The following is a 20,777-nucleotide window of genomic DNA, read 5'->3' as shown; positions in this document are numbered from 1 at the left end:
AAAAATAAAATAATAAAAATAAAAAAAAAAACTTTCCTCTATGCTTGAGACCACCTATCTGCTTGACTTCAATTGGTAAACGTGAATGGCTTATCAGATAGTATATAGGCCTGAAGAGCACAGTCATGCTGGCGACTGCAGTCATTGGCTGAACAGACTCACCTACGCTTACCACGCAGGTAACCATCCTGGATTTTCACAAGACTTGTGGGTTTCATATTTTTCTTACTCTTTTCTGAGGAGAGATTTAAGGTTCTCTTAGTCCCAGCCAATATCCTTTCTAGTCATAACAGCAAAGTCAGGTTTTACTTAAAGAATAAAGGAAAGACATCAATGAAGGACAAATTGAATTTTATTTAAAGATGTGCTGAGTGCTTCTATTTTCTGTAGGCCCATCGCTGTAGAATCAGCAGTGGAGTATGGGGCGGCATCTTGCAATAAGGAGGGCAAGAACGAGTTGTTGGTGAGTTGCAATGATTTCAGAGGCGCAGGGTGGCAGGCAGCGGCTCTCCTCCCGGCAGGCCCGCGACTGCTTCCTCCTGCACACCCCTGGCTGTCCCGAGTCAGGGATCTGTCCACAGATCTGCCCATCAGTTGGAACTGGATACCTGCTCCCAACCTGATGGTGTCGGATGTCCACTCAGCCTGTGACTGTGTGACATGGACCTTTCCTGCCAACCTTGATCTCAGGGCTAAAAACAAACTTTCACCAGCCCAAGGAAACCATCATATGTAATTCACGGCCCTAAAGCAACAAAAATCATACATGTAAGCCAACAGTCTACAATACTGTTCCCTTTGGCTTATAATAAGACTAGAAAGCTTTTTTGTTCTGAATTAAAAAAAAAAAAAAAAAAAAGGCTGTGAGTCTAAGGAGCAACAGCCATGTAGTCTGAGCACAGTGACATCCAGACGTGTGGGATTTACAGTGTGCTTGTGCATTCAAGGATCACTGGGGGGGGTGTTGATGTAAAGCTTAACTGTCTGGTTTTACAATCACTTTCAATCAATAAATCATTACAGGCATTCAATTTTGTGGTGCAGAAATAAGTTCAAATAAATAGGCAAAAACAGACCTACCACAATGGTAGTTCTTAACATCCTAGTCCACTGCATCTTTGACAGCAATTTCAGATTAGAGAGGTCCCGAGGACAAAGTGCATCATGGGAGATGAGAAAATGATTCCTTCAAGTTTCACATACAGAGTTCTTCCTGTAGTCACCAGGTGTCTAGTTTCGCATATGGGAAAGTGACAGTTACTTCTTGCTCCTGTCCCCTTCATTCCAGTACTGTTCAGTCTGCATCTCTGTGAGTCGGGAGACGGTGCGCTGAAACGCAAAGACTTCCTCTTCTCCAGTAAACATGGAGAGTCCTTCTGCGGCGTCCTGGTCACAAAATCAAGTCCGCAAATACACAAACACAGACACACACAAACACACGCACACACACACACACAAATCCAGTGCCAATTTCAGCCACTCCGAGTGAAGTGGAGACATCTAAACTCATGCTTTAGAAAGACTTTAGGTTTATCCATTTAGGATTATAAATTTTTCTGCACATTTTCTATATACAGTCTCTTAAATTACACTAGATCAATCCACTGATTTAAACCTATAAACAATAAACATCAAATTACCAAGGATGAAACCTAAAAGAAAAACGTATGAAAAATAATTGAAGCGGACACAATGCCATAACAACAAACTATGAAAGATTTTGTTCAGAGTTAAAGTTTTCCGCAAAACCTAAAGGAATATTCCAGATAGAAAAGGAATTCTTTCTCCTCCAATGCACACACACCAGAAATAAGCAATGACAAAAACGGTGGCTCTGCTGGGATCCAAAGGGGCAGCCCTGGCTTCTAAGTTTCACAGCTGGGGCCCCCCTGCCTGAGAGTCCCTGAGGGTAAACTTCTGAAGAGCCTTTTCCAAACTGGGGAACTGAAAGGCCCCAGTGGGTCCACGGGAGGCTGGTAAATAGGCTAGGACTGGTGATACCAACATGGGCTCAAGGCCACTATGCAGACTTGGACTTTCCTTTCTTTCTGTAGGGTTTGTTATTATGCTTTTTTAGAGAAAAAAAAAAAATCTAGACTCTAAGTCCACCTTCCCCACTGATGCTCTATGATCTTCATGACCTGCAGGTTACATACATTTCCCTGATTTCTTCTTGGATGACTGGCCCTAAGAGCTGAGCTTATTTTGGCCTGTGTCTAAACCCTGATCCCAGGGGAATATTTTTAAGGATCTATGCTAGTGATGGTAAACCTTTTAGAGCTTCTGATGATAAGAAACAGCCAGCTGTGGCCTGTGTGCCATCGGCTCATCTCCCCTGGCCTGAGTTAAGAAAACAAATGATTGAATGTAGGACCTCCAGTGTATTCTTTTGAATTGTCAAAGACAATATTTGGATGTAAGTATTGCTCTTGGAGAACTTATATTTGAAATGGCCCCTGTCCTAGAATTTATAAGCAGCTATTTCTATACTGTGAAGGTCTGACAGTACCAAAATTTGTGTGCTGAGACCCTGACCCCCCAGGTGATGGAATTAGGGGCAAAGTCTTCCAAATTTATTAGGTTTGAGAGTGGATCCCTCAAGAGTAGGATTATCCCCCTGAGACCCTTCTGCTGTGTGTGGCCTATATTTTAAAAAAAGATGACAGCATGAAACCAAAAGTGGGTATTCACCAGGAACCAGAGCCGGCACCTTGGTCTTGAACTGCTGAGGAGTCAGTTTCTCCTGGTCATAGCCCCCCCACTTTATGGTGCTGTTAGAGCAGCCTGAACAGACTAAGATATGTAGGTTTAAGTGACCATAGTTTAGGGCCGGTCACATAGCTCAGAGGATTAAAGCACCTGCAAGCAGGCTCAGGGATCAAGGGTTTGATCCCTCGGCCGTGCTGGCCCCGCCCCAAGGGCGTGCAGAGCCAGCAGTTGAGACTGGGTGTGGTGGCATGTGCCTGTAATCCCAGCACTTGGGAGGCTGTAAACAGGCAGATCACTACAAGTCTGATCTAGTAGTGAGACCCTGAACACACTGTTCATTCATAAAGAATGACTGGCCTCATTCTCCCCCACTCCTGAGCTTGTGTAACTTCTACTCAGACTAGTATGAAGCAGGTCTTCCTCAAGTGAGCTTTCAGCTCTCATCTGAGGGGGTATGTGTTGATGGCTTTGCAGTTTGACTAGTATGGCCTGAGGTGAATCGAGCTCCAAGCTCTGGGAGAGCTGGGCCAACATTAGTTTGTTCTCTAGGGTGTCTCCAGAGCCTGGCATGAGCAGTGCTCCATGAAGGATGAAATCAAAGAACACATTCCAGCTTAAGCCTGAGATGCCCCGGTCCTGGGCTGCTCGGCTCACATGCTTGGGTACTGTGTCATGCATTGCAGTCCAGGCATCGTGAAGAAGGTATCAGAAAAGGCTGCAGAGAGAGCCTGGAGCCACACCGCCCTGGTGCCCATCCGCTGCCCACTATTATCCAGCAGTGTGACTGTGGGCCTTTATCCTCCTCTTCAGAGTTTTGCCCTAAGATCACTACTATCTTCTACTCTAAGGTTGCAGCTGTCTAAATTTAGTGATATTGTGAATAGTAGGTTTGTTTCATAGCTTTAGAAGACAGCAGCAAATCAACAGTTAACTGTGTACTGTGTTCGTTCTTCAAAATGTAGCCATGTATCAAACCAAAAACAATTAAGCTGTTTTATAATAAAAAGAGATTATGTTAATATTGCCTACCTGGCTCAGCCCCAAATCATCCATCAGTATTCTGCTTTGCTCCAATTCACTGTCATGATGTTGATGCAAAAATAAGCTTGATAGAGGAGTCGAGGCAGAGCAAATTATACGCACCTGAAACAGGGAAAACGCGTGAGTGTGGTGCTACTCTTCACATTTCACAAGTTGAGAATAAGAAAAATCCCTCATACACAAAAAGGAATCTGTCACATCAGGGAGTTTGAATCCTTGCTTTCACAATTATTTTTTCTAACTGTTGACAGTGGATATATTTTATGACTGTCTAGTCCTTTTCAAATATTTCCACACAGCTTAATACCACACCATGAAGTAGGGAGCAAAAGTTTTGCTGAGAAACTTGTGGTTCACAGAGGTCTCGGCTCACGACATCAGCCCCAGTTTGCCCATTCGAAGTCCAGTGCTCCTTCCATCACTGCTGTGGGTTGCACATCTGTGTCCCCTGCAAAGTCCGTGCTGGAACTTGGGCCTACTGCAGCAGTTTTAGGAAGGAGCACTGGACTGAGCCATGACAAGGTGACAGAATCATGAGGGCTCTGAGGGGACCTGCTCAGGCCTTGCTCCTGGGCTCTCTGGCATCCAGACATGGATGAGACACATTGCTACTACTTGCAAATCACTTAGCCCGTGTCACTTTAGTAGTAGCACCCACAGGCTACGGCAACTATGCTCCGCTGGTGACACCTGCGCCTGGCTGGCTGGAGCGGGTCTCTGTGTACATCAAAGCTGCTCCCCAGGTGCACTGTAAAGGGGTGGTTCCGACAGTGCTGCACAGCTGCCGGCTAAGGCCGGTACACAAGTTCTCTGCCTGAGCCTGGAACCAGCAGCCTGTCAGGACAGCTTCAAGAAGACCAACTTTCGCATAATCATTTGAGTGAGTGGCATTATATACATTGATTATAGTGGCATACATTGGAAACTGCTTTTATGTCTTGTGTACATTATATGTCTGCAAGTTTAAATATAAAACATACTCTTCTTGATGCTTAAAACATCCTGGATTTGTCTTCAGGATCCACAGTTATCCTTTTAAAATCATTCTTTAATAAACACATCAATACTTCACAATAACACTTTGGCATTTGGAACTAACTTTTTCCATACCCAAAAGGTCTTCTGCCTCCTCTTCTAAATTCTTGCAATCAGAAATGACACTTGCTTACATAACTTAGAGGGAAATGCCATCACCTCACAAATTTCTGTGACTACATTCTATAGTAATGTCTGGCAAATGCTTTCAATTTTTGAAATAAGGTATTTGGACTACATTCCGAAAACAGCATGATCTCCAAGTGTGTGGTTTAGTTACAGCAAGCATTAGGAGAGCAGCTTCGGAGTTCTGTCATACTGCAGATGAACCTTCCTGCTTTAGATAAGAGGTAGAAAAGTGAGAGTGAGGGAGGATTAGAGGGTGGGACTGAGCACGGGGCCATAGGTTCTAGGGGCTATCCAGGGTTTCTCAAGGTGTACAAATGAGCCTGTCAGTTGTCCACTCTAAGGACCAACCACTGGCTCCCTTTGTTTCTTAAGGCCTTTGTCTTCTAAATACAGTGCCACCTCCTGGTTACACTCTTCATCCTGGGGTGATTAGTGGGAGCAGTCTCAGCAGCAAGCAGCCTCCAAGGGAAGGATCTTGGCCTCTGTGCCTCCTGACTACCCAATCACGTGTGTGCAGCCCCTGGAGACAAGAAGCAGATTCTGTGGCTGCTCCTGGGCCACTGGTGGCTCCAGAGGCTACACTTGCTGTCATCCAGCTCGGTCCATCCTTTCTGGACTTTGCTGTAGCCTCCCCACTCTGCCTACCCCTTTCACCTGTGCCAAGGTCTCCCCTCACCCTTCCAAGCATTTATAAAGAACACCTTGAGCATGCAGGCTCCGGGCCATATGCCTGGCCTTGCTGTACTTCAGTGAGGGTAAGGTGGCCTCTGGAATCCAGATTTGAGTTGTCCCCATAGTTCTGACACAAGTGGTCCTCAGAGGACATCACGGTGCCCAACCCTACATTCCTGCTCCCTCCCCAGATTCTCCAGCACCACATTCCTCTCTGTCCAAGGAGTCACCTAGCAGTAGTGACCTGACTTGCCTATAGGACAGGGGATTCGTGTGTGTCTGGCACTGGCTACAAGCTCCATGAAGACAGGCACTGTGTCCAATTTCCCTTCCACTGAGTTTCTCTCACTTGGAACTGAGCTTGGCACAATGAAAGGTTGTTGAATGAATGAGTAACTGAAACATTAAAATTTCAACCACCCCTTGCCAGCAGTCTGTTATGTACCTCTTCCTCACTAAAGGCCCTTCAATTTTCGACTTTCTGCTCTAATTCTGTATAAGAAATGGGAAGGAAAACAATATATCTAATGTAAAACAATGTTTAGCTCTTATTCAGAATTGCACAACATCTTTGCTGTCAGCATATATTTATATACTGTTAATACTGGCTCCCCTTCACCGAGAGCTCACTTCATGTCCAGCTCACTTCACAAGGATTTGCATTCTTCTGTCATCCTCGCGACAATCATATGCAGTAAGTACCATTACTGTCTCCTCCTACAGGAGGCAGCTGAAGCTCATTAATCCAGTCGAACCCAGCCTCTGGGACAGACAGCCCACAGGCCCAGCCTTAGTCACTGGGTTACACTGGCCTTCTTGAACAGTGACGTGGCAACCAGTGCTAAAACATACAGCAAGACAAATGCAAACCATAAGGCAGTATGACACTAGCTTTATGCTGCACAACGTCCTCTGGTTATTCGTTTGCTCACTTATCTGTCAGCTCAGCCATTTCTTCAGGCAACACGCATCTATTGAGTGTGGAGTCTGGGCCGGGCCACACAAGGCGCACGTGCTCCTCCCTCGCATGTCAGAGTCAGCACAGCAGACGGGCTTGCTGTGGCGGGAGTCTGACTACACTCCTGAATGCTGCTCCTGCTAAACGTTGGGGTAAATGTGGTTTTAAACACTTGACATGGAATAGCCTTGGCAGTGTACAAAATCCCTCTGAAGTAAATGCTAGCATTCCCCAGTTTGCAGGTGAAGAATCTAAGGCACAGAGAGGTGAAATAGGTAGTAGAGACAGGACCGCAGGCCGGACCATCTATACAATTTTGAAAAAAATGCATTACCTCCTTACCTTGAAATCATAAAAATTATCAATGAGAGTTATGAATCTTCGAGCTTGGGTCCTCTTTGCCAACGTAAACTGTGGAATGTTCCGTAAAAATATCGTATCAAAATTCCTTGACAGTTCCAAGTAGTCACTGGCTCCAAGTGGCTATAGTTAAAATAAAATTGAAAAGAAAATGAAAATAAACAAGTGCCAATCACCTTTGGGTTGATGTTTTCGCAAACCTTTTCACAGTGTGATCTAGATGGTGGCTTCTGATCAACATGACCAAGGAGGGGAGTGTTTTCAACACAGAACATTGCTGTGTGTGGCTATCACCGTGATTGGTTCTATTTCTAGAAGTAGTGGTCAAGAAAGAAGACAAGTGTGTGGTAGGAGTGAAAGAGGATCACTGACCATGGATGGCCTCAGCTGGTATCCTAGGGAGCCTCACCCTAAATTGAGTGTTTTGCCTTTTTTTATTTAATGTATTTAGTACAGGGTCTACAGGGTCTCACTATACATATCAGACTGGTAGTGATCCTCTTGTTTTCAGCCTCCCAAGTGCTAGGATTACAGGCACGTGCCACCATGTCCAGTCTGAGTCTTTGGTCTTTATTTGCATGACATACTTTAAAGTTAAACATGTCCTAATAAATCCTTCCTATGACTTAACTACTACCTGCCGCTATTGTTGAAGGGAGTTCATTTATAATGCCCTGTGGAATATTATGTCACAATTTTGAAGATCATACTTCATTGTAAAGCTCATCAGTAACTGTTTTCAGTCTGAGTACAATTACTCAAGTATGATGCAGTAAACACTGCTATTCTCTGTGAGACCTTGAAAATAATGCAGAGCAGAATGCTGCCTCTTGATAGGAGGGTAGAGGACTCAAAGCCCACAAAATTATTCAGAGTGGACAATGCTTGTTCCTGAAAGATAAGCTGAACTCATGAATATCATAAATACTATCTGCAAATACATTCCTTGTGGTATGGAACATCCCCAGGAGTGTTACCTCTGCTCATTTTAAGTTGTATATGGATGGTTGCAGTCAGTCAGAAGCAAACCATGAGCAAAAGCCAGGACAGTGTTTCCAGCCTTCATAGAGCCAGGGGATGACTAGAGACCAAGGCTCAGAAGCCACTCTGAGGCCCTTCTGGAAGCTCCTAGGTCACCATGACCAAGTTCTCAGATACAAGTGGCTGAACTGCTTCAATTTCTGGCAGAATCTGCCAATACTCCTCCCTGTCTAGAAATGTCTTTCTCACTTGGAAGTCTTTGCCTAAAAACTTCTTTCAGAAATGATGATGAGGGAGAGAATCTGAAAGCTGCGAAGAGGAGAACAGTCACTCTCACCTCAGCATCCAGTCACATGGGCCTACCATTATCTTCACAACCTGCTGGAACAGGACATACTCAGGACCAAGGGAGTCCCATGAGGTGGGGAAAGGTATGAGCACACCCTGAGGGTTCAGTCCTGGAGAAGGGGTTCCCTCAGGACAGAGTGATTCTAAGACAAATGTAGACTTTACTTGTGAAAGGGCCTCAAAGCAGACTGGAAGGGCACAGAGGAGGACCAGGCTCCCATGGAAATGTGCTTAAGGTGTCTCTTCCTCCTTTCTCCTCTCCCCAGCAAGACAATAAAGGGCAGCTGGAAGATTTTGGCCTTTTCATTTTCCTTCCCTGGCTGGAGAGCCTCTAGCCCCGGTGTCTGACCTCGACTGAGACAAGCCACGCAGCCCAGCCATGGAGGAAGGGTGAATGTTTGAGGGTACTGTGGGTTTGGGGGGACATTTTTGTTTTAACCCTGACATTCTTCCCAGGATACCTTTTGGCCAATCCTGAAGGACCAGGAGCTCATGTGTGCATAGAGAAGCCTGGTTCTTAATCCCCCATCTGTCACTGGTTATCTGGGTACTTTGGGCAAATACATAATCTCTCTGTTCCTTATCTTGCCCACCTAAAAGATGAGAAGTTGATTTCCATCTCATAGAAGTGTATGCATTAAATAAAATAATGCAAGCATAGAATTTAGCACAGAAATGGCGATGTGGCATCCAAGTCTCTTTGGCTACTTTTCTTATTTTGAGCTCAAGTGATTGGACTCAGTACAAAATGAGTCGAGAGTACAGAGAAATGTTGTCAGAGGGAATCAGTTAATTCTGCTCCACCACGCAATGGATCTGAAACCCTCAATAAATCTGACCTACATGTCACAGCAGGGACCAGAGGAGTCCACGGAATCCCCTTGTAATGGGAACAATTCCCAAAGGCAGAGAGAAAGGCAAAATGGTATCTTCTTTGTTTTTTTGTTTTGTTTTGTTTTTTATAAAAGGATAATACATACAAGACACTCGTGTTCTGAACCTGTGCTATTTTTTCAGAGTGTCTTGTCTTTGGTAAGACAGAAAATATATGTGAACAATGTAAAACCTCATAGTAGGTATTTAGTTCTGTGTAATTAAGCTTGCTCTTTATGCATGAACGTGATTTCTATATAACTAAGCCCAAGGAACATCATTATCAGGAGTGCACTGAAGTGTCTAGGGCAAGTGAAAATCAGAATTTTGCCTACTCAGCTCTTTCACAAATTATCCACCTTTGTCAGTAGCTTCTGCGTGTGCCGTTCTATCAGCAAACAGTCTTCCTCTCCGGATCACTAAATCAGTTACATGCTTGTTCACATAAAGAAACCAAGGCTTGGCAGTTATCTGTCTCCTTTAAAGCTAGAGTCAGCTCACCCCATGTCTGCTGCTCCTCAGGTTTCAACAGACCTCGCCAAGACATCCTCCCAAATGGAACCCGCCATGGAAACCATGACGTTTATGGTCCACAAATGTGCTGGGGACAAATGCTACTTAACAAAGGAGGACCTGAGAGTACTTAGGGAAAAAGAGTTCCCTAGATTTTTGGAAAATCAACAAGATCCTCTGACCGTGGACAGAATCATGAAGGACGTGGACCAGTGCTGAGATGGCGCAGTGGGCTTCCAGAGCTTCTTTTCACTAATTGCAGGCCTCACCACTGCATGCAATGATTTCTTTGTAGTACACATGAAGCAGAAGGGAAACAAGTAGGCGGACGTGGACATTTACTCCTGCCCTGATGAGAGTGCTCCCAAAGGAAACTTAAGGAATCTGCCCCTCGGCTACCCCTTGTATAAAGATGTCATGAGCAGATCAGGACCCTTAGAAAATGTACAAATAACATCCAGCTCTCACTGGACAGAGAGTGGAAGGCTCATTAAATGCTACATAAGCTTTTTTTTTTTTTGTATTTGCATCCTCTTGCCCCAATAAAGTCTTTTTTTAGTTCCAAAAACAAACAAAAAAGCAATAGTCATTGGGAAGATGTGGAGTTATTATTTAATGTATGGGGTTTGGTACGATGAAACAGTCCTGGAGATGGGGAGTACCATTCACACAGCCACGTGAATGCACTTAAAATGCCACTGAACCAGTTAAAATGGTTAACGTTTATATTTTATATTACTTTACCATATTAAAAAGCAATCTTTTTAATAAGGAAGGATTATTGATTGTCAAGGAAGACCACAGAGAGATAACATATTTGAAAATATAACAAAAATGAAGGTAGCTCTAAGGGGATTAGTTTAAAATTAGATTTTTTGGTAAAATTGTCTTACACTGACTCTGATGCTAATGTATCCCAAAAGTAAAACTCAAAAATTTTCAGAATTGAATTTGATGAGATGAAGATTCTTTTTCATCAGAAATGCTATTTTTCATTAATTATATTATAGAATCATGGGCAAAAATACAGTAGACTTTGAAATGGCCACCTCTGTCATTTTCAGTCATGTGACCCTGTGTCAGTCTCTGAGTTTTAGTCTCCTGACCTGTAAAGGAGAACACAATGGGACTCACAGGTTTATCTGAAGGACTCCCTATCTTTACTGCTTGTAAGTGGCTGTCACATAGTTAAGAGTTCAGTAGGTGTGAGGTACAAAATTCATGCTAGAAGTTAATAAAATGATACATGCAAGGTATGCTACTTGGAATAGAACACACACACAAAAGGAGCTATTATTTTATTAACTATTAATAAACTTTGCCCCAGATCAAGAGGCCAGAGAGTGAACAGCTAAACTTGCTCCAGTCTGCCGCTGTCCCTCTACCCTAAAGGGAAAAGCTGGTCCCTCCTACTGCCTCTGATCTGTCCTGTACATCACAGCTTCTCCATGAAGTCATTGGTAGGGGACAAAAACTGCTTTTGGCTCAGGCATGGTCTTGCTGTCTTTAGTAATATCATCACCACTCAGGTCCACGTAATGGCGGCTCCTAGCTCAGTACATGGCACACAGGAAATGTGTACTATTTATTGAACAAATTAATGAATAAATGTATGAATGAAACAAATGGGGAGCAGGCTTGTACTTGCACTTTTTAATACTTATTTGTTGAAGGAAAGAAGGGAGATAGGGAGAGAGAGAGAAAGAGAGATAGACACAGATAAAAAAAAGTCACAAGCATTCTGGGCTTGAATTCCCTATTCCCAAGGCAAGCCTTCATGTATATCCTAGTATATACATAAGGAAAAAAATCTAGAAAGATACAGATCCAAAATGTGAATCATCGTTCTCTCTGGGGGGTAGAATAAAATATGAATTTTTTTTTCTTTGCTATGTTTTGATACCCCTCTGAGTAAATCTGTGTTACTTTTAAAGACTGAAGCACTTTTTTTAAGTGGAGGTCACTTTTATGATTATGGGCATTCGTGTCTCTCTCTCAGCCTCCTCTCATTTGCTACAGATCAAGCTCCCTATTTCCTATTCTCTATCTTTTACTTTGCTTTTTATTTATATTTTCAGTTTTGCAATATTTAAGCTTATGTAGCTGATTTATTGCACTTAACATTATGGCTTCAAGGTGAATCCATTTTCCTACAAATGACTCAAGTTCATCTTTTATGGCAGAGCATATTCCACTGTATAAATACCACATTTTCTTTATTCATCTGTTGATAGGCATAGAAGCCACTTCTAAGATTTAGCTATTATAAGTTGTGCTGCTATAGACATGGGTATGCCTGTATCAGTGTGATCTGATGTCTCTAACTCTTTTGGTAAGATACCTAGAAAGGGAATAGCTGGGTCGAATGGAATTTCCATTTTTAGTTTTGAGGAAGTGCTGTCATTCTTATACTACTTTCCATTCCCATCAACAATGTCAAAGGCTTTCTTTTTTCCCACAGCATTGCTAGTATTTGTTATTATTCAATTTTTTGATGATCGTTATTCTTTCTAGAGTGAGATAACTTCTTTCAGAGTTATTTTATTTGGCATTTCACAAAAGCCCAGAGATGTTGGACATTTTTTTTCATGTATTTACCAGCCATTTGTATTTGTTCTGAGAAGTGAAGTATCTATTCATTTCATTTGCCTATTTTTAACTGGAGCTTTTATTTTGTGTGGGCCTCACCTTTTGAGTTCTTTATAAATTCTAGATATTAGTCCTTTGTCCAAGAAATAGTTGGTAATTATTTCTCCATTCTGTAGGTTGTCTCTTTCCTCTGGGTTGTTTCCTTTGCTGTCCACAGGTTTTTAATTTGATATGATCCCATTTGTTGATTCTTGGTGTTATTTTTTGTGCCACATGTATGCTGTTCAGGAAGTCCTTGCCTATGCTGTGTATCAAGCTTCTGATATATTTTATCTTGTTTGTTTTACTATTTAGATCTTTGATCCATTTTTATTTTAGGCTGGTACATGCTAAGAGACACGGGTCTAGAGTCAACGCTCTGTGCGGAGACAGCCAGCATTCCCAGCACCACTTGAGAGGCTGTCTTTTCTCTAGTGTATGTGTTTGGCCCCACTGTCAAAGATCAGATAGCTGAATTATGCCTGGGGTTGTTTGTGCATCCTTTATGCTGTTCCATTGACCCACACGCCTGTTTTGCTGTTTTTATCACTGTAGCTTTGTGACATAACTTGGAATTCAGGACTATGACACCTCCTACTTTGTCCTTGCTACCCAAGACTGCCTTTGCTGTTCTCAGTTCTTCTGGTTCCACATAAATTTAAGGATTTCCTCTAATTATATGGGGCTCAGTCAGTGTCCTGTCTCCTCATCTGTTTGGTTATTTTTATATCTCCTAGAGTTTATCTTTAAAGAAAAAAGATACTCTTAGGGGAAAATCTAGGCTCAATTGTTGAAATTTTCTGACTATTCTGCTTATGCAAAGTCTGGCTGAAGTCCCTGAGAAGACTGGACTGCTTATGGTACACACTTACTCCCAGGGTGCAAGGATCCATCCAAAGGGGATGTTAACTAGGGCCTCAGCCTTGGTAGCCCTGCGCTCTGACTTCTGTTCTATTAACCCCAAGACTTCCAAAAGCAAGCATCACCTCATTTTAAAAAGAAGACTGGTTGTGATCACCAATATCCATGTTTTCCTCTTATTGAGCAGACAGAGTATCTTCCCTGACTCTGGATTTAAGTGCAGGCATGTGATCAAATTCAGACCAGTAGAATGGGAGCGAAAGCGACACGATCCCTTCTAAGCGTGGCTCATAAAGCATCCCACACAGAACCCTCACTTCTATTCATTTGCTAGCTGAACAGAGAAGACTCTGTGGACATAATGGAGATCAGAGGACTTAAAAACTGTTGAAGCCTGGCTCCTTGAAGGACTGTATGGAGCAGATGCTGCCTGCCAAGCTGTATTGCATGGCAACATAAGAAACATGTGTTTTTTTGTTAAGCCTCTAAATCCTGGGGATTATTTCCACAGTTAGCCTGTCCTAATACTGATTTCATCTAATTACCTACAGAGACAGTCTACTATCACTGACCATATAAGATTTCCTAGCGTTCTCTCATGTGAATGAGAAATGTCAGAATTTTTTCTGACCAAAAACTTTTTTCTTCAAATTGTCTTCAGATTATAATTTTTTTAAATTTTATTTATTTGTTTGTTTGTTTGTTTGGTACAGGGCCTCACTACACGGCTCAGACTCATAGTGATCCTCCTATCTCAGCCTCCCCAGAGCTGGGATCATAGGTGTGCACCCCCACATCCTATTTCACTGGCCGGCCTGGTGCAGGGCTGGCACGGCATGTGGTAGTAGGGATCAAACCCAGGCCCTTGAGCTTGCGGGGCAGGTACTTAGACTGCTGAGCTATCTCCCTAGCCAAGATTATAATTTTAAAGAGTCTTAATCAAGATCTGCATTTAACCATTTTAAGCATCAAACCTAAACTGTAAAAAATTATGTTTGTGAAAACAAGTTCCTCAATATAAAGAAATACAATGTTTTCACCACATCATACATCAAGGCTGCTAAGTTACCTTACACAGCCTGGTGTTTCACAAATGATAACATTTTCAATGTGTGACTTTCTATCAGTGAAACTAATACATTGAAACTACTGTCGCCACTCACCCCCTTCTTCCCAGCACTGGGTATTTAAAGCTATTTGGAGTCATTCAGATGTATTAACAAAAGAATTTTCTGAAAAAATACAATAATTTTTAAACATCTGTAGGGCAGGGGAGATAGCTCAGTGGTCTAAGTGCCTGCCTGGCAAGCACAACTACTGGGTTAGATCCCCAGCACCACACGCCATGCCAGCCCCACCCTGGGTGCACCATGCAGGCCACTAAACCTGGGCATGGTGGCACACCCCTGTAATCCCAGTGCTGGGGAGGCTGGGATAAGAGGGTCACTACGAGTCCAAGCTGTGCAGAGGGACCCTGTACCAAATACATAAAAAATAATAATAATAATAAAAGATTTTTAAAAAGCATCTGTAATGGTTTTGGAGAATGAAGAAAGCCTGTCAGGTAGCCTGATTATAATCATAGCTCCAATTACTCTTGCCCACTGTCCACATGTATTTTTTTTTTTTTTTTCTGGTACTGGGGATTGAACTCAGGATCTTGTGCTTGCCAGGCAAGCACTTATTCTGCTTAGCTATCTCCCCAGCCCTGTCCACATGTATTTGATGCATGACTCCATTAAGATGTATAATCAAGAAGGATAAATCTGAATAATTTTAAGGAAAATGGTTGCACCTTAAAACTATAATGTTAAGTGAAATAAATCAGACATACAAGTTTAAATATTATATAACTTTTCATATGAGAAATTCAAAGCATAAATAATTTCTAAAAATGAGATAATATACAGTAAGAGAGATAGATCATTTGTAAATGGGAAGGAAAAATCAGAGATAGAAGAAGAAAATGGGAGGGAAAGGGTACAAAAAAGAATTAAGACGGGTTAAGTACATATACATTGCATAGGAAGAACATAAACATTACTCTGCAAATATACTTCAAAAAATTTAAAAAGGCATGTAGTCTCCCTGCACACTCTAGCCTGGGCCGGCCATGTAACTTAGCGGGGCCAGTAGAATGAAGCACAAGTGACAGTCTCCAGCTCTGAGCTTAGCCTCAAAGGCTTGCCTGCTTCTGCTCGCTGTTTTGCCATGTCTAGGCTAGCCCGATGGAGGAGAAAACACGGAGGGCTGCCTGTGCCAGGCCAGGGAGCATCCGAAGCTAGCGTGCTGCATCCGTCGGAGCCCTAACAGCGAAGCTGCCTGCAGAGGCCTCAGTGAGCCCGACGGAGACCCTAAGAGCTTTCCGCCTGGCTGACAGGCTAGTGAGCAACAGCAAATGCTGAACTGTTTCCAGGCACTGAATTTTGGTGTGATACAAAAACTAAACAGTACACTACACTTGCTAGAGAGATTTAGCTTGTGAAAAGCCTTTACTTTCAGTTATCAGCCAGTCTAGCACTTAGAGGAAAAGTATGATCTAGCTTTTAGTTAGGTATTAGTTTTACATGACTGATAAGCATGTATAAATATATGTTGGGATTTACTTTATGTTCATTTGTTTTTATAATTAATTTTTGTATTTTTGATGGTATGGTATAAAATTTATTTCCAGGAAAAAAACCTTATGATTTACTATATACAAGAAATAGAAGGGAAAAAGTTGGAAAATTATGTAGCATTCTTATAGAGTGTAGAAAGACCTGGGCCTAATTTAATAAAAATAGAAAGCAACAGAAACAGAATAAATTGACATGAAAAAGGAATTGGGTGAGAGCAGAAATGATTAAAGTTGTAAGAGTCCATTGAAAAAATGGATAGTGGATTTGAACAGATGATTCACAGGGCAAAAATATAAGGGGCTACTAAGTACAGGCAAAATATAGTCAAGTCGGTAATAACCAAAGAAAGACAAAATAAGAATATTATCATTTTTTTCTGTAGCAATTATCCAAAGAAAATAAATTACGTCACTCAATGCCAGCAAGCATGTAATGGTTGTAGTCACTATTATGCAAAGAGTAAATTTGTTCACTTTTTCAAGAAAATAATTTTTTTGGCTATATTAAAAGCCCTTTATAAAGTTATATGAAAAAATAAATACAAAATAAAAACATGACCGAGTCATTGTACTTTTAGAAACTGGGAGGAGTGACCAGAAATCCCACCAAAGGCAGCATGTTTGTAAGGCTACCCATAACTATACAACCAAGTCACCTAAATATCTAACAACAAAAGAACGAATAAATTAAGTCATGTCACTAAAATAGAAACATACTCATTGATAGAATAGTGTGTTGCCAACAAATGATGTTCACAAAAAAAATGTCTGATAAGGAAACATACTTACAATAAAAAGCTAAATGGGAGAAAAAGCACAATACAAATTATAATTAAGATATCTGCTTTGCTCAAAAGAAATATATATATAGGAAAGGGATCTTCATTTACAAACTTTTCTGTATTTCACAAAGCAAAGAGGAAATGATGTTACAATAAAAGTAAAAGCAGAATACTGTGGAGACATTGTATTGAAGTGCTTTACTAATTCCAAGGATTTTTAATGTTTTTATTTTTCAGCTCCTTAGCCCCCCTGCATCTTCTTTAATAATTATCCAAAGTGAATATCACATTGACAATAATAGCCTCATAAGATTATAATGGAGCCGAAAATCCTATCTAGTAATTTTACTCTACTTTTTTTGATGTTTAGGCACATAAGTACTCTTTTGTTGCAACAAGTATGGTTACATGTTACGCAGGTTGCTATCTTAGGAGCAAGAGGCTCTACGTACAGCCTGGATCTGTAGTCTACCACATGTAGGCTGGCATAAGTCTAGTGCATAATGAGTGAACAATAACAAAATCACCTAATCAAATATTTCCCAGAACCTATCCCTCTCATAAGCAGTGTATGATTGCACTAAATAACTTGAGGAACTATGAACCTATTGAAATCTGCCACTACTGCTCTTTTTTATGTCACTGTATAAAACTAGGAGCTCCAGAAAGGCCAGTCCTCTCCTACTCACCTCTGTAGTGATACCTGACTAGCAAATACGAGGCATTGTGCTAAAAAATAGGGATTTGCAAAACATTTGTCCACTCTTAACCATACTAACATACAACTAAATTTGCATATACATATCTATAACAATTGCAAATATTTGTGCCTTTATTTTGCATTAGTGGAGCTTCCTATGTAAGTAAACCATTGCATAAAACACTTGGAAGCCATAATTAGCATTGCGGATTCGTGTATTGTGCCCTGTGAATAATGAAGGCTTATGATTACTTGTGAGCACTAAATGGCACTTCAGCTAGGAGCATCCTTGAGTATGTTATTCTAGCTCAAAATTCAAGTAGCATTATCTAATGCAGATTCTTCTTATGATAGATAATGATGACATTCTCCATTTTTCTACCTGAGCAATTAAAAAGTTTGATAGTCTTTGATATGGCTGGTTATCTGAATAATTTTCTAGATAGGAACAATTAAAATCCACTTATTTGATGGTTTGCGCATTCTCAACTATTGTCTCAGACTCTTTGTTTCTGTGGAAACCTGATGAAAACTTAAAGAACTTTAAATCTATAATGAGTTTGCGAAAAGCATTTGTTTTCGTTAATTACCAAGGATATACAGCTGGATGATATGTAGCACAGTTTCTCTAACAAACTTTCAGGAATAAAGAGCTTGCTTGCTGTCTTTTCTCCTGTATGAGAAATGGCACAGCTGTCTGCTTCGGGCTTGGCGCTGGTGCTAGGAGTGGGGATTTTCTCAATGCCGCCCCAAGGTGAAATGCAGAAATGCCACCACCGGGCTGCCTTCTCCCTGCACTAGAAGTCAGTCCACGTCAGCATCCAAGAATTAGCTGTCAGCTTGAACTCCTTTTCCTCTGCCTCACTAATGCTTATTCTGCCACCATTATTTCAGTTCAAGTAGGATGATTATTGTTTCAAGTTCTGCCTAGATTATCCTATTCTAAGGCAACTCTTATCTATATAGACTTTTCTTTATAAATCCTTGTAGTGACATCCTGACAGGTCCTCAATAAACAATTGTACATGGCATCTTGCTTTGTTTACACAGTAATGACAATAACTCATATTTATAGGGAAGAATCTTAGGGGGAAAACACTTGACTGAATTAGGAGGAATGTACCCTTCTCAAAACAAACTGAAAATACCATATGAGTTGACATGAAAACAATTTACATATGTCAAATTCTAAATTAATACATTAATTAGAAAAACTGAAATGTATTTGCAGAGTAAATAATTTTCTGGGAATCCGATAACCTTAATTCATATTAAGTCCATAGCACACAGCTGGGAAATATCTCACTTTTCTAGGAAATATGATCAACTTGTGCAAAAATCTATTTCAGAAGGTGTTCTTGGGAGTGCTAAGGAAAAGTTCTACTCTTTGGCTTATGTAATCTCAAGAGCAGGAAAGTAGTTCTACGAAAATCTACCAGGTCTTCCACAACAGTCTATCCTACAGTGACTAATACAATACTCTTTAGAAGGGGTATCATATTTTTATTTTAACAAAAGAGCACGTATAATGACTTAACAACAAAAAGCAAGGTGACAAGGGAGAGGGAAGATGTCCCCTTCCCTCTCCTCACTTGACTAGCATTGTGTCCATAATAAAGAGATCTCCACATTATAGAGATACCAGAGGAGATCCTGGAACTGAAAATTTTCCCATGATATAAGCAGCACTACCCCCAACCAGATCTACCAAGTGCCTACCACATGAGAAGCAATGGAGGTATTCCTAGGAATACCTCCAGTTTAGTTGAAAGTGGAAGGAGTGGAAAATTCCACTACACCACAAAGCTTTTTGACTTTTACAGCTTATAGCACAGAGAACCAAAATGAAAAATGTGCAGCTATATTAAAAACACAATGTTTAAAAAATATGAAGACCATTATCATTAGCATCTTTGTTAATAAGCATTGGTGAGTTTAAGTATCAACACAACTTGAAGACAACACATAAACACTGCAAAAGCACCTGTAGCCTACACTTTTTTTCTTTTTCTTTTTTTTTTTTTTTGTATTTTAGGGAAGGGTCTACAAGGTGTTCAGGGTCTCACTACTAGATCAGACTCATAGTGATTCTCCTGTTCACTGCCTCCCAAGTGCTGGGATTACAGGTGTGTGCCACTATGTCCAGTCTCAATTGCTGTTTCAGCACGCCCCGGGGGCGGTTCCGGCTCGGCAGGCCCAGGAATCGAATCCCCAGCCCTTGCACCTGTTTGCAGGCGCTTTATAAACTTTGTTAAACAACTGACTGGGACCTCACTGGATGGAGTGTCCAATCATATTATAGATGCTCCAAATGTAGAGAGAAATGGGAGTTGCCTCTTTTAGAAAAAGAGATGTTAGGTTCAACCACACCAACAGAACTATAACAGTAAACGAGCTGGGGGAACTCAGAGCTCACCACTCAGAAAGATGCTCAAACTAACTTTTCTACAGTTAGCAAGTCCTGTCCTGGTACTTAGGCAACTAAGTTTTCAGCTTAACTGTGGTGTGAGGCACAGTCAGAAGGTGGCCTAGAGGCTAAAAACGAGGCTTGCTTCTCTGGTTTGTAAGGCTGGAGAAGACAGACTTTCACAAGTGTTAGGTGACCACATCCTGGAACCTACCTCCACTATAAGGTTATTTAGCCTGCCTTGACTCCCCTGCTTGTTTTCATAACTGAATGGCATTAAAAAAAAAAAAAAAAAACCAACCACGCCATGTAAAATTGTGCACATCTCATTGGCTAGTGGGGTTTTTTTATGGTTGTTGTGGGGGTCATGCTGCAGTGCTGGGGATTGAACTCAGCACCATGTGCTCTATCACTGGGCTACACACTCAAACTCACTGGTTACATTCGTATTTCTTTAGAGTTTCTGGTTGGGGGGAATTGAGTTGAACATGATCATCTACTGTTGAACATGGGCAATTAACCCTTCAAATAACAATAAAGAAAAACAGCTAGATTTTTTAAAATTGCTACACCTTCTGTTTTCTCACTGAAAAAGCCATTTTCTCAGTCAAAGTAAGTGGAAATTTAAACGGTATTATTAATACCTGAGACATAGTGGTAGGATGCCTACTTGTAGACTACAGAAAATAACAGAGGTATGTGGCAAACTTGAGTCATGTTTTCACTTTCTGCATTCAACATGGTAACACTTTAATAAGGATGTATATAATAATGATAAAAATACTGACAGAAAAAAATACTGACAGCATTGTTTTATCAAAATGAGTGAAATCTGTATTTGAAGGCTAGTACTCAAATTAATAATTCAGCTATACTGAGCATCCGCTCACTAGAGGGCAGTGTTTGCTACATCTTGGCGGGAGGAAGGTCAGTTTTGTAAATCTGTCGGCCTTTGAAATCTTTCCAGAAGAAATGAGAAAAGATGACCCACCTAGTGCAAAATGAGGTTCCAGACCCTCTGGTACAGCCTCGTGTGGCATGCAAAACGTAAGGTGAGTGAATGCTAACTGGTTAAATGGTATGGCAAGTGACGTTCAGGATATGTCAAGAAAGAGAAATGGGTGCAGAATAACTAGGAATTTATTTTAAATCTGAGAATT

General features: G+C 41.3%; 1 protein-coding gene and 1 pseudogene across 1 annotated transcript in view; one reads left to right on the top strand and one right to left on the bottom strand.

Moving 5' to 3' along the window:
• Positions 1–334: 334 nt before the first annotated feature.
• Afg1l (AFG1 like ATPase) overlaps positions 335–20,777 on the bottom strand; it is a 241,358-nt gene continuing 220,915 nt past the window's right edge. The window contains exons 11-13 of the mRNA XM_004637478.2: positions 6,887–7,027; positions 3,739–3,852; positions 335–1,386 (exon numbers count right to left, since the gene is read on the bottom strand). Of these exons, the coding sequence (XP_004637535.1) occupies positions 1,258–1,386; positions 3,739–3,852; positions 6,887–7,027 (384 nt within the window). The 3' untranslated portion in view covers positions 335–1,257. The remainder of the gene's footprint in view (positions 1,387–3,738; positions 3,853–6,886; positions 7,028–20,777) is intronic.
• Positions 9,611–9,943, top strand: LOC105743001 (annotated as a pseudogene).

Source organism: Octodon degus, unplaced genomic scaffold (assembly GCF_000260255.1).
Source record: "Octodon degus isolate 3935 unplaced genomic scaffold, OctDeg1.0 scaffold00090, whole genome shotgun sequence".
In the NCBI taxonomy this organism is placed as follows: domain Eukaryota; kingdom Metazoa; phylum Chordata; class Mammalia; order Rodentia; family Octodontidae; genus Octodon; species Octodon degus.
This window is presented reverse-complemented; position numbering and strand designations above follow the sequence as displayed.